Raw genomic sequence first — 17,891 nt, forward strand, 5'->3', positions numbered from 1 at the left:
TCTATCAGAGGGACGGCACATGTTCGATGTTTTGGAGAGAAGGTCAGAGAAGCCAGACTGAGATGGTTCGGTCATGTACAGAGAAGAGATAGTGAATATATTGGTAGACGGATGCTGGAATTGGAGCTGCCAGGCAAGAGGTCTCGAGGAAGACCAAAGAGAAGATTTATGGACGTAGTGAGAGAGGATATGAAAGTAGCTGGTGTGAGAGAGGAAGATACAGAGAATAGGGTTAGATGGAGAAAGTTGACTCGCTGTGGCGACCCCTAACGGGAAAAGCCGAAAGAAGAAGAAGAAGAGAAGAAGAAAGGCTCACCGCTTTTCTTCTATGTCAACCGTTAAGACGTCCCCCTCCTTTGCTTCTAGCAAATGACATTAATTTGCCCCCCGCTGAGCACCGAGATTTGGAAAGAGTTAGCACTACATAACGCTTTGGGGGGAAAACAAAAAGTTCGCTGTACGTTACACAACCCCCGCCTACAATCACTCCTTGGTTACATTGATCCATGTCGATTGAACAAATGACCAACCAACAAAAAGGAAACTCAAAGGGCTGAACTCTCCTTGGTTAGAGTCCATTTTGACCCCATCGCTTTTGATTGAATTCAACAGACTAGTGTCACAAGAGATTTGGGAAAGAAGGCGCCACTTCTGTCCGTATCTTCTCGACAGGTTTTTCTGGGGGCGGCGACCGTAAGGTTTTTAGGGGGTGAAAAAGCTACACTGGTGTGCAAAATACATCACTTTCGAGTGCTTTTAGTGGAAACATCAGGTAGAACGAGGCTTGCGTCCCTGCACGGAGCTTGTTAGTCGGCGCTAATGTTGTTTTGTTGCTTTTGTGATGCTTTTCTGTTCCCTTCAGTGGCAGCAATTATCGGTTTTGTTGCGTAACGTTGAAAATATATTCGGTATGTCTGAGGTAAGAGTGGGTCTTTCCTTTCTATCAGGTGACGGCAAAAACCGAGAGCCTGTTCAGCTCCTGATTTCTCGAACACGGTTTTGGTTCTGACCGGATGGTCGATCTCTTCATGGTCAGAGGACACGCCGAGCCATAAAAACAGGGATTTTGTTGGAAAACACTAAAAGTTAAAGGACAACTGAGATTTGAACGCGATTGCGGTCTCGGCTGATATCGATCGAGGGCGGAGAAACCGGTCGAACCCCCCCCCCCTTGTGGTGCCGCGGCCAAATTTACAGCCGTAATGAAAAGTGTGAAAGGTACAAACTCACACAAGAACCCCACACTTTATAGTGTTTTTTTTTTTTGTTTTTTTTTCCATTGCCTTCATCTTATTCATACAAAAAAATGACGCTTTTAACTTTGACGCGTCATTTGAGGTCTTCGATTATGCTGTGTTACGGCGTGTCTTGATACAATTTGTTGTCCGGTTAATACGTTAAAAAAAAAAGTAAATTATTTTAAATATCGCTAAAGGTTGAAAACGCTGAAATCTATAATATTATCAGGCCACTGAGTTTGTCAACGGCATATTATTTTTTTATGCAGGGATTGGAATGATATATGAACCATGGGATGGTTAAACCTTGGAATCTACATGACTTTCTTCTGTTATCAGTGAAAGGCATTGTTGTGGAAATTTAAAGGATGAAAGCGTTTCTTTAATTTTGGGAAACGTAACGCAGGGATTTTCTTTTTGGCTTATAACGCACACAATTCAAACAGGGGTCCCATCCAAAGGGGCTTTAAGACATAATTCATTTCACCTCGTATCAATTCATATGGACGAGCAAGACTGGAAGAAGGAACGGTGCAAACCTTATCCCTTCTATGAAACCACATGCAGCTGGAACAGACAAAACCATCATTTCGGCATGCAAAAAATAACCCATCTAACGTGAAACATAACATGAAACGGTGCACGCGAACCATGCCCTCATTCAAAAAGAGAAAGAAGAAGAGGTGGACATACTGTAAAAGCTGGTCATTACATAGTTTTGGCAGCGATCACCAGTAAATTCATTGGGACACCTGCGGTGGAAACAAAAAGAGCGGAGAAAGAAGAGAAAGGGGCGGGGGGTTAGTTCACAGAAGGTGTGTGAGACCCACCATCGTCATCACTGGTGTTGGTAGAAGAAAAGGGCCGGCTCGCCCTTGAATTCCAAAAATCTAATCCAAGATGTCAGGAGGTTAGGTTTCTCAGTGGAGTCGAATACTTTCTGATCTGAAGACTGAAATGTGCATGTACTGTACGGACGCGGGACCAGCACGGTTTCTTTCAGATTTAGCCCACGGCGTATTCATTTTTTTTTGTCTATTGAGAGTTTACGAACAGAAAGTGCATGGCTGGCAGTGACGTCAAGCTGGGATCGTAGCGTAGCGTGTGTTCGACAGTATCGGACGGCAGCGATACCACTTGAAATACCTTTCACGAGCAAATTCCTCAGACAAGCTTGACTCCCTATCATGTGCGGGTTTCTGGTTCCATTTCAAATAAATCCACAGCGGATCTTTTTTTTTTTTTTTTTGCAGGTTTTCTAAACCATCGCGAGCCTGATGATCTCTCACGTATCCTCTCTAAAGTTCAGAAAAATATTGTTTTTCCCTGCGCCTCGAAAACATCGCCTTCGTTCGGACACGACTGAGCCGTTAAAAATGAAATGCGAAGCTGTTTGAGTGAAAGATAAACAGGAAGTGTGAAAATCACAAATTACGCAGAATCGGCCCCGTCCGGGATGTTCGTACTCCGACGAGGCCCGACGAACACACGCACATCACCCTCTTAAAATAATTAACCAAGTCATTTTGCTCATTTTTTTTTTTTAGAAAGCAACGATATACAGTATACCCTTGTTTTTCGCGGGGGTTACGTTCCAAAAAGGAACCCGTGATAGGCAAAATCCGTGAAGTAGAAACCTTTTTTTTTTTTTTTTACAATTATTATGCAATTGAATTCTCTATTATACATTGCTGCTGTTGTCCTTATGTTTTTTTTCTTCCTTCTTCATGTAAAAAACGGAAGATTCATTAATTTCCTAATAGCTTTACCTTCCCTTATCATGTCCAGAAGTTAAATTTATCTGCGATAGATAGCATCTTCCGCTGCCTTTTGGGCCCTTTTGTCGCTCCAGAGTGTTTTGTCAACATTATGGGTTTTAGAGAAACTCGAAATTGCGAGAGAATTCGCACATCCGTCATGTAAATTCGGCGAGCTGTTTTACGTACGTGTTCATATTAAACTGCGACGTTATTGACGCACAGGTAGAGAAGAAGCGGAGTGACTTTTTTTTTAGCCAATCAGAATGCGGAACACAATGCACGATGCAAATCCGCGAAGAAGCGAAATCGTGAAAAGTAAACGGCGTTATAGCGAGGGATCGCTGTATAACATATCAAAAATAGCAGCCCGAGCAGTCGGGAACTAAATTTTTCTGTCAACCCCATGCTAAGGGTTGGAAACATCCACCTAAAACTCAATGGAGGTCCTGAATAAAGATATCACAGAGTGCCAAGCGGCTGCGTCCGCCCTTTTTTTTTAAGTAAAATATTCACCCCTGGATCAGGTCGGGGCAGTTTAACGCATATATAGTTAAAAACCTCAGTCCATTTCCTGCTGCCCCGAATGCTTCATTCCCACCTTAATGGAAACGGGCCCCGAAGGTTTTCGTGTATAAAAACGGCGTCCGCTCCTTCGCCGCCTCTAGCGATCCGGCAGCGAAACCCGTCGCCAAATTTTTCCGGCGCGATTCGGGGTGAGGCTGAATGGAAAATGCAGAAGCGGGTAGCAATGTCTTGGACCTGAGATGGAGGACGGCATGATGGGATGCGATGAAATGTGGAGTACATGCATGTTTCAGTGCACTACTTTGTTCAAGGCGGTATTTCTCCCCCCGTCATCGTTTCAGGGGGTTCAGCGTGAGTTCGTGGAACTCCGGCTCCAAAATGTTGGGTGTGACCAGATTCTTTTTTTTTTTTTTTTTTTTTTTTTTTATTTCAAAGATAAACGGGTCTCTCGACCGTTTTTCTCTCAGAAAACATGAAAGGGGTGGAACACCAGTAATGACATGTGGGATTGAATAGTGTTCACATACGTTTTGGATCTGAGACTTTCTTAAGCACAGCTTGTTCACATCGGTGCCCAGTGAATCCTGCCAAGCACCTGGTTGATGGATGGAAAGGAAGACAGATAAACAGCACTGACATGTTACACACAAGACACGTGGACACACACACACACACACACACACACACAGAAGATTGATCATCACTTTCGAGCTTTTTATTCCCTCAGGCGCGCGTTCACGACACGCAGGGAAGCTCCGAGGCGCCGCCTTGCTTCTCCATGTCGTCGAGTAAAGATACTTTTAGATCATTTTGTCTGCCAACGCCGGTGACAGTCAAGCGAGTTTTATGCACGCTCCCTCTCTTTGCTGCCTTAAGAGAATTTTTTTTCTGACAAGGTTGAATAATTGATGTATATCATTTGATGTCAGCCTAGAATCAAACTTCCAGCCCGCCACCGCATTACTGACGGTAATGTTATCTTTTTTTTTTTTCCGACATTTTTTTTTTCCGGCGGAGGCCAAGATGTAGTCGACTCGTGACGGTCGTGTGATTTCTTTCTTAATATTTTAATCCCTTCATACTAATTATGTCGAGCAAAAAAAGAATTTTGGTCATAACAAAATGTACCATATGGATTCCGATGGGTTTCTGCGTCCTGACTGCATGATTTGCAATCATGTTGAGCGATTCTAGTCTGGCATCGGCAAAACTAAGGGAACACTTCCTTAAACTGCATGGCAGTAAGTATTCATTACAGTAAACCCTTGTTTTTCACAGGGGTTACGTTCCAAAAAGAACCCCTGATAGGCAAAATCCGTGAAGTAGAAACCTTTATTTTTTTTTACAATTATTATACAATTAAATACTCTATTATACATTGCTGCTGTTGTCCTTATGTTTTTTTCTTCTTTCTTTATGGAACGAACGGAAGATTCATTAATTCATTAATGCAGACCTACAGCCGCGTAGCTTTTACCTTCCCTTAGCATGTCCAGAAGTTTAACTTTATCTGCGATAGATAGCATCTTCCGCAGGTGCTTTTGTCGCTCCAGAGCGTTTTGTCAACATTACGGGTTTTAGAGAAACTCGAAATTGCAAGAGAATTTGCACGTACGTCATGTAAATTCGGCAAGCTGTTTTACGTTTGTGTACATATTAAACTGCAACGTTATTGACGCACAGGTAGGGAAGAAGCGGAGTGACTTTTTAGCCAATCAGAATGTAGAACACAATGCACGATGCAAATCCACGAAGTAGCAAAACTGTGAAAAGTAAACCGCGTTCTAGCGAGGGATCACTGTATTATGATATTTGTGGGAAATTATGTTTTGCTGGTTTTGTTCTTTGATGCAAGGTGCATTTTGGTTAAGGTTAAGAACCACTGCGTTAGACTAAACACCATGCGACGAGACGCCGATAGCTTCCTTTGCTCCATCAGATCTGCTCTTCCGGTAACAAAACAGGGCTGTTAGAGGTGATAAAGCAGGAATCATAAACCCGTGAAGTCCTTGCAAAGGGCTTATTCTCTGCATATGGCGTGTTGTTTGTTTTTAATCCGCTAGCTTTAGCGTAAGTACTTCACTTTGCAGAAGTAATTAAATAAAAATGTATCATCAGCCAACAATCTACTCCAAAGTTTCAATTTCATTGCATTAACGCAGAGCGACTGTCACGGGTCGCGACACCGGCCGGGAACTCTCGAATCAAAATTCACATTGTAAGCTGGGGTCGTACCTGCAGAGGAACTTTGTGCTGCCGGGCATGATTTCAAGGGTGAAGCACTCCCCTCCGTTCACGCAGTATTTCTTCTGGCTGTCGCTACAGCGTGTAACGTGACTTGACGTCTTGGTCATGGTGGTGGTGGTGCTGGTGGACGCTGCGGGAGACACGCGGAGTTAGTATAACGTAGCAGCGGCGCGACGACGGCAAAAAAAAATCCGAATTTCGGGGATTTTCCCAGACTTTTGTTTCACTAAAATGTCCATTCGCTCAATGTTTGCTATTTTTGTGTTACTTAGTGATAGACAGAGTCTTTAAAATGTTCTCAAATCGCCGTATAAGAGCTGTCAGGGTCAATGACGGAAACTTTCGCTGCTTGGAAGCACAATGACAGAAAGTCCGAGGGGTTCAGGAAGGCGGCGGGCCAGCTGGAAGGCGGCCAGGGCGCGGCCAGGAGGGAACCATCTGGGTTAGACCTCAGAAAAGGTCATTTCTGGAACGTGCGGTGGGACTTCGGAGATCCCGGTGAGCGGCTCGAAGCTATCGGCTACGGAGGCTAACAAGCGGCGACCGGATTGGCGTTCCTCTGTGGCAGATGGTTGGAGACCATCGCGACGGGTGTCGGAGGAGACGGGAGATTAAAGTGTCTCGGGTTTTTTGCCAGTCACCTGAAAGACAAGCTGGCACGGGATAAACAACCTCCGGATCGAGAGATTGGCTGCCTTTGCGAGCCAGACCTCGGCCATGAGACAACCTTATGGCGGGGTAAGTGATTAGTTTGGCTGAAAAGTGTAGCCGGTTTGGCAGAAGTTGGATAAATGTCCTTATTTCCTCGGAGCTGGAGGCCGCTTTGTTTTCCAAAATGGCCGCGCCGTCTGACAGAAATTTGACCGTGTCATCGGGGGCGTCGGGAACAAACGGCGACCAATGATCGGTACGCTGTGCGGCTAGTTAGCTTGTTAGCTTGTTAGCTTTTCTTTAAATTGAATCTCAATCTTTCTCTATGCCAAGCAACCTTTTTGTAACCTGACGCCCTCAACTCTAAGAAATGCACCGAACGTCTTTACGGCAACATCACGCCGATTGCATCAGATTCAGTCGACTCTGTATTTTTCATCTCGGGGAGTCGGCGCTCTTGGCTTTCACGCATCCTAATTCCGAGCTCGGCGGATCGATCGCGGCGCCTCCTCTGCGGCTCGCCGGCCGTTGACACCAAATTAGAACTGGCATAACGCGAAAGGTCTGCTGATTTAAAGCAACCGGCGGACGGGACAATCGACGTTATATTCGGGTCACAAATACAGCACGTGTATTAATGCGTCTGGAAAAAAAGAAAATAAAAAAAAGGGACGTGATACACCAGGAGATGGATGGTTGCACCCGGCGTCAGCATTACGCAGCACATTTCAGCCCTGCAACAAGCAGCCACCTCAGATATCTGTCCCCGAGTGATGGATGGGAACAATCGGGATGCTCGATCGTCGCTCCCTTTTCACCAAACATGAACTTTAAATGCACGCATTCGTCCCGGATAAACCGCAAAAATTCGAGCTAAATCATGACCGCCCTGGTGGATTTCCTCCAGTGGCGTTTGCTGTTAAAATCCCCGGCTTGTTAGCGGGTTATTATTCGGTAGAAGGTGATGCTGGGCGGGGAGGAATGCAGATGCTTGGTTTTTCGCCGGTAGGTCAGAAACATTAAACCAGTGTGCAGTGACACATCTCTGGAGCCCAGCCAGCAGGCTGTTTCCTTCCCCTCCCGCACAAACTCTTTGGAAGGAGCTGGGGTTGTGCCTCTGCAGTGGTTGGTGTTTCTGTATCGTCAAGGACGAAGTGTGATGCACTGCACCAGCGTGGAGGCACTGCAGTCCCGTTCGAGAAGGTGAATCCGACAATTATCCCGCTTTAGAAGACCCGGGGATGTTTCATCCACGGACGCGGACGACGAAATGCTCGATTTTCGGTTGATTTTTCGCGAGTCCAAAACACTTTTCACGACAAATTTAGTCATTTCATATTACGTTACATTTGGCAGACCCTTTTATCCAAAGCGACTGACAATAGAGGACATAAGCACTGCAAATAACACTTGCAAATACAAGATGCACAGGAAATATACAGAACAGGAAGCTTGGGTTAGTTTTTTGTTTTTTTTTAAAGACAAAGACGTACACATACGTACACACACACACACACACACACACTGCATAGCCTAACTTGGTGCCTAACCTGATCCGGGGCAGCTCAAGCATCAGCGCATGAGATTTGTACAGAGATGTATTCGGAAAAGGATACACACTTTGGAATCAGCATAATGACATATTTATCACACTGATTCACAGTTCTGGAACCAAACTAGAAAATAAACCCAACTAAAAGTCAGATGCCAGAGTATTTTTGTAGAGTATCAATGTGAAATTACTGTCACATAATACCAGTACATGTGTACTACTACAACTAGTCCTTGCTCTAAAAATAAGCTGAGAGGACAGCGATGCGTGATTATCATCAATTCCTTACAGAAATATAATAAAAGAAGAGTCTTCCTTCTAAGAATGTGCAGGAATAGACGAAGACTGTATGAACAGCGGCTTGTACGAATGGATTAAGATGCTTCATTTCAACCAACTTGTGTTGATAAGACTATACTTAGCATGTACATGCATATGTAGGCTTAATAAAATGTGCTGTTACAGGATATGTGAGATAATACTGCAATTATCATTTCATTAATGGATTATCGAACACGCGGAAAAAAACGATAACGGACCTGGTTTTCGCGGTGTTTGAGCGTTCGATATCGACCGGCGGCGGCGAGCGACACGCCCTCCAACGGCCACTAGAGGGAGAGAAGAGCTCGCCGCCGCCGTCTCCTGCAATTCCCCGCCGTTCTTTGGAAAAACGAAATTAGGAGTCGCTGATAAATGCGGTCCAAATGTAATTCATCACGTACCGCTCGAATCTTGATGTTTCTGTTTAAACTGGCCTTTTGACCTCCTGCTCGTCTATTTCCGTGCTTTTCTTTCTGGGATTTGGGCAATTAGGCAATTTAATCGATAGTAGACGGTCGAGAGCCAGACAGGAAATGAGGAATACGAGACGGGGATGACCCGCGGCGAAAACTCCCCGGTTCGGACTGATGCATGCGGTCCGGGTATTAAACCCCGCTCGCCGCCGCGACACCTCGACATTAGTTTTTCAGATGGCGGTCGCTGAACGAGGCTTTTAGTGTCCGTAATTAAGAACAACCTTGAAAAATCCACGTCAACATTAATCAAATCATTAGAATTGTACATGAGAGCAGGTCGTTTTCGAACATGTCAATATTGACTCAAAAAGGCCTTTTTGAGTCAATATTGACGTGTTCGAAAATTAAGTTTAATTCTTAAATGGACCATAAACTGCTTTCCTAGATCACGCTGACTGTGTCGGCATGATGTATAAGAATAAAAACTTCAAATCAGTTAGATAACGTCGCGTGCTTCCGGGCAAACATCAGCAGGACAAGAACCTCTCCTGAACTTCTGCTTTGCAAAGGAAGCCGTAATTGTTGCGTGTAGAAAGAATCCTCCGTCCTGACCCGGATTTCCTGCACGGTACATTTGGTGGCCTCAGAGTACCGGCTCTATAAATTATACATGCGATGAAATAGTAAAAAGAACAATTTCAGCTCGGCAGCTCCTTCTATGACACGCACCCTTCTGTCCTGTCCTTGTAAACAAAGTCATTCACAAGGTGCCTTTTCTTCTAATCTGAACCTTTTAAAACGCTTCATGACGGTGATGAGACTTGTTTGATGAGATTGAATATAAAGAAAACATTTACGATATAACCAGACGTGCTTCTTGGGTCCGTAACCGAGAGACGTTAGATTAGCTTTTCATCGGAATCGAACATATAGCTTTGGCTAGTTTCCTCGATCGCTAATCGCGCGTTGCATCTTCCGTTGTACATCAAATTTTCCCCTGTTCGATTTAAATCGACTCTTTATATGACGCTTGAAATATTCTATCGCGCCCTTTCCAGCTCATCCTGGAATTGCCAAACCCAACGTCTAATGCAAATTGGTCTGCTCTTCCCTCTCTCCATTTCAGGATTTCCACGAGGAGCTAGCAAAGTTAGCAGACCGAACGCAACACCGTCGGGCAGAAGGTCGGCAAAGGATGAGAAAACACCGACGGGCCGAGTTCTGCTATCAGCAGCCCGTTAAAGTACGGTAAACCTGTCTTGCAGCGCGGCGACTTCTAAAGTTGGTGCGTTGAATTTACATTTTTCACCTATCTAGGTCATGTAATACTGACCCAGAGTGGTAGAAGTTCGATGCAGCAGGAATCTCACACTAACTAAGAATCCCCTCCGTTGCCTTCGGCCGTCGGCGGTCGTCTTATCAAACGCGTCACGTATGAGATACCCGGTCGTGCTTGGCCGTCAAAACGAGTTCAGACCGGTATAACTGAATAACTGCCTGTTTTTACCTGCGTATCGGCAGCGGGCGGCGCTTCGGAAACGTTCACAATAAGAGCAGAAATTCATCAAACCGTGATCGACCTAATGGAGTTGCGTAACTCAATTATCCGGCTGTAACAGTATAACTAACTAGATTTCTCCAAGTCCAGTTTCGAGAGCGTAACCTCTCATGGAAGACGACTGTCACTTCCCCGCAGGCTTGCAGACGTCCCTACGTCATGTTCAGATCCATGGAAAGAGAAACTACCCCCGTGTAGCTGCTGTTCGGTACGTTTTGGATCATTTGAAATCCTGTCTGTGTGAAATGATAACAAAGCGAAAGGAAAAAAAGTCAACAAACTCGGACAAAACGAAGGAGCTGCAGGCTCTGCAACGCTCCCGCAAGTAGAAATTATTGTGACGTTAAACTTCTGGAGATGTTTTTAGCGTAACATCACAAGGGGCTTTTTAAGTGTACCCTCATTTCTGCTCTGCCGGTGAAATGCTAACGTTATCGCCGGTGTCTCAAGGTCAGCAAGCTAACGGTGAACTAGCGGAGCGGGAAATTGGACACTTCCGTATCTGTTTGGTCCGAGTACGGCCCGCGTGAAGATTTCGGCAAACAGTTCTTAAAGGTTTGTGTTCCTGAGTCTGGGATACCAGCGAGCACATTGCAGTGGCAAGGAGAAGCTAGCTTGCAGCTTGCTAGCTTTAGCTTCTGTTTACAACCGAGGCTTCGATTTTCCAAATGAAGTAGTTTTAAAAGGGTAAACCCGTCATTTTGAGAGCAACTACTGTTGTAATTCCAGGTTTTGGTCTGATTAGATATGAAGAAGCCACTTTTATTGCACAGCTAAGAGCATACAACGTCACCATACCTTCTTCCGTAGCTTGTCTATCTCGTTCAAAGCGTTGATTTATTTCTTCCACTTGTTATTTTCGTTAGTAGCAGCACAGTTGGCAAAGCTAAAGCACAGCTACACTTTCAGAGCACATTTACGAAACAGAGTCGGGCTTCGGGGGACCGAGCGGGTATTTGGTCCCGTCCAGGAGGGCAGATAGAGTTCGATCTCGGCACAACATGATGAAGTGCCTTTTACGGTACCTTTCAAGTGGACTAAATATGATAAACTGCCGTCAAAAATCGACCACCGAAGGAAAAACTAGGTACGAAATCCCCTTGAAGATGCTCGAGGTGAATGTCATACGTTTGTTGTAGCTTCTCTCACAATGACGTATTGTCGTGCAGCCAGGTATTTTGTGTTTTTACATGTTTAACCATGCAATCACTGGCCTGTCGGCGGAGAAAACAACAATTCCCGAGAAAATTTTCATTAAAACGTGACAGAGAGCAGAGCCCGGGGTCAGGATAGCTGTTATTCTTCGCCTGACATTTCCACCAAAAAATAAGCTAGACTTTCAGAATGTTAGCTGGAGCATTTAATCTTTATTTTGAATTAATATTTCACTTACTTTTCATTCATTTATTCACAATCTGGAGCCTATTCCAAACTCTTTTTCACATATATATGAATATATGCCACTTTCAGCATAACGGTTGCTCTCTTAGGGCCACATTTAACAGTATAAATGTAACTAAATGTAGCTACTCCTTCATGTTAAATAACTCAAATCCAAAATGTGACATGTATCGATGGCTGGAATGCAAAACCTCCTATCTGAAAAAAACGCTTTTTTTAGGAAATGGAAAAAAAGTTTCATTTGATTATAGTACGGTCTTTGTTAAAGATATTCAAGAATATTCTATTGTTCACAGACTATATTTCTATTTTGTAATTTAAAAATACATAGCACGTATTTTTCACCGCTGAGAATGCTGATAAGGGTTTTTTTTCTTAATTTTTTCTACTTCATCATTGTGCACATAGGAGATTTGTCATGTGACATTTCTATCAAAAGAAAGGGCGGAATTATCTCGCGGATAGACTGAAAATGCAGAGCCATCCCATTTCTCACCATTCAATTGAAAATCCCCGATATCGAAAAATTTGCAGATAGGAAATTTTGCCACCGATATGCGTTCCCACCTCTCTTGACACATCCTTCCATCTGCATCGACTTTTCTCTTCCTGGACATTTAGAGATCATTTTCTATTTGATGTGGATCCAAATACCGTTACTTATTTTCACTTATTTTAACACAATCGCCCTCTCATCTACGTCTGCGTGAAGAAAACCCTCATCTATGCGGCCACGGAAATATTTTCCCGATTCATTGTGTTTCTGCAGGAACGGCAAATAAATCATTTGGCAGGATTTTCCTTCTAAGAGCAATTCATTGTTCTTTTTTTCCACGCCGGTAGGCTTTCTTTATCATTTAGATTCGTCCTCTTATGTTTTCATTCGTTTACAATGATTGCTTTTTGGTTTCTGGCCCTTCAGAATGCGGGAAAAGAGCCCACATGTGTCTCAGATTGATTTTTTTTTCATTAGCCGTCCGTCTTATTGGCCGGTGAACCCGCAGCCGTGGGGTTTTGCATCAGCGCAGGAAAATGCAGATCAAATAAAAGCTGGGATGAAGACGATCTTTTACGGCTTCCGCCCTCCTCCTCCTCCACTCTGTCGTCCCTGCTTTCCCGTCCAGTCATCCATTTCATTCACAACTCCTTCGTCGCCGCTTCTGTCTAATGCCCTTCCTGCCCACGTTCATTGAGCTTGTCCATTCCTTGCTTTTTAACCCTTCGCCGGCCGAGGACAACTGGGGGAAAAAAAACTATCCTTATATTCTTTCCGATATTATTACTTATTCCGCATATGTGGTTAAACGTTTAAATCTTTGCGTATCATTGGACGCTCTTGTTGACGAACATTTTGGCCGGTGCGGGGGAGCGCCTTGTGCAAATGGGCATCGTAGGACGGTGAAATATGCCATTAAACCGAGAGACTTAGCGGAAACCTTATCTTAATCTCTCCATAATCCTCCGCTGGTATTATTATTGCTTTAAATACTCAATGCTGGCACTAAAACCCCGTCTGTGTGGTCCCCCATTGCAGGGTCTTAACCTTGTGGTCTGGGCCCTTTGTTTGCCAAACTGGAATCATTTTAGTCAATAGGAGCTCTTTTGTGTGTTTGTATGTATATATGCATACATACATACATAGATACATACATACATATATGCATACTAATACATACATGCATGTACATACATATACATGTATATGTATCTATATATGTATACATATATGTGTATATGTATTTGTATACATATATATGTGTGTGTGTATGTATATATACATATATATGTATGTATGTATACATATATCCTCGTATGTATATATATGTATGTATGTATGTATGCATATATGTGTATATTTGTATATGCATGTATATGTATACATGCATGTATATATGCATACATAACATATGTATATATGTTTATACATACATATACATATATACATATGTATATACATATATGTATATATGTATGTTGTATATTTGCAAGTGTATTTGCAGTCCCTATGTCCTCTATAGTAAGTCGCTTTGGATAAAAGCGTCTGCCAAATGCAATGTAATGTAATGTAATGTAATATATGTGTGTGTACATACTTATACATACATACATATATATGTAAATATACATACATATATACATACAAACATATATGTATACATATACACATGTATGCATATATGTGTATATGTATGTGTATGTATATATGTATCGGTATGTAATTATATGTATTACAATATTTTTAATATAATATTGTTTTATTGAAATCAGACCCATTTTAATAATCATATGCTATATTTAAATATATATATATATTTATATTATTTATAATTTTTGATTGAAATTAGAACAGTTTGAATTAGTGATTTGATTCTGGTGCATGTACATTAATAAGAATGTCCTGTAAAATATATTTCCTCACACTGCTGCTTTTTCTTAAATCCTTTCTATTTTCCTTCAATTCATTTCTCTTTTTCTTTTTCTTCTTTTTTTTTTTTTTTACAGCCAACGCAAAGGTGTAGTTTCCGGTGATTTACGACCCCGTTTCCATGTCGAATTCTGCTGATTTTTCCCCAAGAGAGCCTGCAACTACACAGGTGGCGCATTTGGAAGATGAGAAACGCTACTTTTGAAAATTAGAAACGAAAAGGTAGAAAAACCTACTTTTGTGATTAAAGTCACATGTGATTTTTTTTTTTAATTTATTTTATACGTACAGAGTCACTGAAATGTCTGCAGAATCTCCAACATGTATGCGAAGAATTATGTTTTTTAACTATTCTAATTTCAAAATTGAATAAACCCATCCGGCCCCACGTGCACACCCTCGTGCACACCTCACCCTGCTGACCCCGACCCCTCTCTCCTCTCCAAATATTAGCCAAACAGGACGGGATGTAATGAATCCCTTCCCGGTGATGTGACTAAAAGATGAGGATGGCGGCGGCGAGCCACCGTGTTGGCGTGCTGCAGCCGCCCCCTCCCTGCAGCGGCGGGATGGAGGGGGGCATCAATTAGCCTCCGGACGGCTCTGACCTTGAAATGGAGCGCAGGCGGCGAAACAGGAAGTCTCGGCGTACCACAGCCTGGAGTTTCAGTTTATGTCATGCATTATTGATTTTCACTTTTTCACCACTGTAAATGTGCAGCTCGGGTACATTTTTTTTTTTTTTTTTTTTTTTTAAGGAATCCTGCATATCGATTGCCGCCCGCCGGCGCCGACGACCTTCCTTTTTCGTCGCCCCGGGTTACACGGCGGGAGGAAGCGAGGGCGATGATAGGTGGAGCCGAACATACCGATGCGTGTCGCAACGTTACCCCGCAAGCCGCGACACGCTTCTCCTTCCTGAGGGGGAACGACACCGAACCTCTCCTCCGCCTCAGAATGCGAATATTTTTATTTAAATCGAGAAGCATCAAAAAGATGCTATCAAAATGAGGAATTTCTTGTGTGTGTGTGTGTGTGTGTGGTGGGACCTCCTCCACTCCCCGCCCTCCCTCCGGGGAAGTACTCACATATCGTGGTGATCAGGATGTCGTTTAACTCCTGCGTGGTTTGAGGGTCGGGGTTCTTCTTGGGGGAAGAGGGCCGGTCGGCGTTGGATTTGAGCGCGGTCGTGGCGTCGGTCGCCGGCGGCGGCGGCGGCGGCAGCGGCGCGTACGGGCCTCGCGTCGATTTCTCCTCCAGGAAGACCTCGGGACGTCCCGAGGTGACGGCGGCGGCGGGGGTGCTCAAGGAGACGGTGGCCGCGGACGAACGGGGGATGGAGACGGTCAGTCCCAGCGCCGGGTCGACCGAGATGATAATGGGGTCCTGCCCTATAGGTATGGGATCTAAGTGTGTGGGGGGTTTGTATTCAAAGATCTTATCCGCAAAGACCCACTTGAGGCCAGCTGTGCAGAGCGCTAAGCTGAGCAAACAGGCCAGGATGGGCAGGATGCAGATTTTCTCAGAGTGCAGGCAATTGTTAATCTGTTCCATCTCTATGCACACGCAGCAGGTCCCTGGCAAAGCCATAATTCCCAAAGCTCCCGCGTGCCCCCCATCACCGGCGGCATCTCCGCCTTCCTCCTCCTCCGCCGCCGCCGACGCCTCCTCCGCGCCTCCGGAGGCCGCCTCCGCCTCCGTCTCCTCCGGTTTCTCCTCCGGCTTCTCCTCCGGTTTCTCCTCCGGGACTTGGCCGGTGTCGCCGGCGGGGGAGGCCGACCCGGGTCCTTCAGAGAAGTCCTCCATTCCTTCGGTCATCCTCTCCGGCAAAGGGTCTCCGAACGCCACGATTAACTCAGCGGCCGCCGGCCGGCGGTCTCCTCCATGGCGGGGGCTGCGGAGCGAGAGCTGGGGGTTTCGGGAGGATCTTCTTCGCCGGCGGGTCTAACCTTGTTAACAGTCTGGGAGGTGAGCGGGGAGCGGCAGGGAAAGGACTTCCATGCTTCCTCAAAGAAACGCGGCTCTAAAAATAGACCGGACACATTTGCTGCGGAGAAAGGGAGAGAGGCGGCTCAGATTTCCCCCCCCCGGCCGGACGCCGCGGGAGCGCCGGGGCTCGTCACTCACCTGGGCACTCGCAGAGAAGAAGGGGCGGCGTCGGAGCCACGGGCCGGCCGCGGACGCAGTGGCTGGAGAGCGCGGGACGGGACGGCCGGGCGCGGCGGCGGCGGCGGCGGGACGGACATGCCGCCCGGTCCGCGGCGCTCGCAGCAGCAGAAAGGCTGAATCATCAGGGAGCGGCAGGTGTTCTTCCACTCGGCTCGGCCGGAGAAACAGATGAGTAAGGGGAAAGAGAGAGAAAGAGAACGGTAGAGGGAGGGCGGGGAGGACGACGCCGGAAGGGGAGGGGGGCTGCAGAGAAGACAGGATACACCCCTTTTTTTTTTTCTTCTTCCGCCCCTCCTCGCTCTCGCCGTCCTCCTCCCTCGCTTCCAATCCCGCCGCGAAGCATCGGGCTAAGCGAGTTCCCACTTAATCCAATTAGAGGCCGGGTCAGCGAATGGCGGGCCGGCGAGCGTCCGAGGCCGCCGCCTCCAGCGCCACTCCCCATTGATTATGCTGATAGGAAAGGGTGTGTTTTTCGTCTCGGGGATGGAGCCGGAGAGGCAGACACATGATCCGTCCCGGGGGAGAGCGGCCATTGTGTTTCACTCCTCTCAAGTATCTGACTTCTAACGCAGACCATAATGATAATGAATAAGTCGAATGTGCTTACAAAGTTATATATACTGTCTGTCTGTCTGTCTGTCTGGAGATGTATTTATATATGTGAGCGTGTTTGTGTGCGATCGCTTTGGTTTTAATCGAAGTTGGCGGGGTGATCGTCTAATATCGTCATTTTCTTTCTTTCTTTCTTTCTCTTTCTCTCATCGGTGTCTTTTTATTTCGGCATCGACGAATTATTATCATCGGCTTCTTTTGTCGCGACGGGAATATAAGCGATATGAATAGTAGACTAGGCAGTTTTTTTTGTTTGTTTTTTTTTTTTTTTTTACTTGGTGACTCAGTTGTGTCTTCCATTTTTGTAATCAATAAAACCTCTCCGATCCATTTAAATGAATGAAAAGAGTAGGAAAAAAAAGGGGGATCATAAATCAAAGTGACTATATTTAGCCGTTGCCTCTGACTCGCCTGAATTTGAGTGAGTCAGCGACTCTTCCATCAGCTGGGCCTTCTCACTCGTGAGGAAAAAAACCTAAATCTAAATTCAGGATTTAAACAAAAAGAAGGGAATTTATTCTCATTTTACCGGGGTAGATCGATTAAAAAAAACCCTCCCTCCGTCTGCCGATGTGGATTTTCGCAGACGACTGCCCGTCCCGCTGCGTCACTTCCCGATCTATTTTCGTCGGTCCGAAACCGGGACCGCTAGAAAATCCCGGGATTGATCGGGAAATAGTGGCGAAGGTTATTCGAGCCATCGTTTTCTCTGGCGGCAGGAAAAGGACCTCCTTCGTGTCGAGTTGCGATCCTGCAGCTCTGCAGTGCAGAGCCACCGCAGCAGGGAGGGACGGCTCCTGAGCACGGAGGTTTTATCTATTTATTTATTATATATTCACTGTTTTATTTACATATTTACGGATTCTTTACGAAGACAAAATGAATCAAAAGGAAATGAGCTCTTATTTCTTTCTGGAATCATCAGCGCCTCATTCCATCAGATTTGATTTCTCTACCGATGATCCCCGAATGCTTTACATGACAATGTAAAAGTAACATTTCTAAGTAAAATGTCT

General features: G+C 45.1%; 1 protein-coding gene across 3 annotated transcripts in view; it reads right to left on the bottom strand.

The window, feature by feature from the left end:
- nrg1 (neuregulin 1) overlaps positions 1–16,436 on the bottom strand; it is a 34,594-nt gene extending 18,158 nt beyond the window's left edge. The window contains exons 1-4 of one of the 3 annotated variants that reach the window (XM_086170136.1): positions 16,222–16,436; positions 15,183–16,141; positions 5,759–5,900; positions 1,932–1,990 (exon numbers count right to left, since the gene is read on the bottom strand). In XM_086170136.1, coding sequence (XP_086026262.1) covers positions 1,932–1,990; positions 5,759–5,900; positions 15,183–15,912 — 931 coding nt within the window. In that variant the 5' untranslated portion in view covers positions 15,913–16,141; positions 16,222–16,436. Of the gene's footprint in view, positions 1–1,931; positions 1,991–4,050; positions 4,119–5,758; positions 5,901–15,182; positions 16,142–16,221 lie in introns of all 3 variants that reach the window. The other 2 variants (XM_086170135.1, XM_086170138.1) reach the window with 2 other exon arrangements.
- Positions 16,437–17,891: the final 1,455 nt, after the last annotated feature.

This window comes from Fistularia commersonii, chromosome 23, assembly GCF_037954325.1.
Source record: "Fistularia commersonii isolate RoL2024-O1a breed Wild chromosome 23, RoL_Fcom_v1.0, whole genome shotgun sequence".
Taxonomy (NCBI): domain Eukaryota; kingdom Metazoa; phylum Chordata; class Actinopteri; order Syngnathiformes; family Fistulariidae; genus Fistularia; species Fistularia commersonii.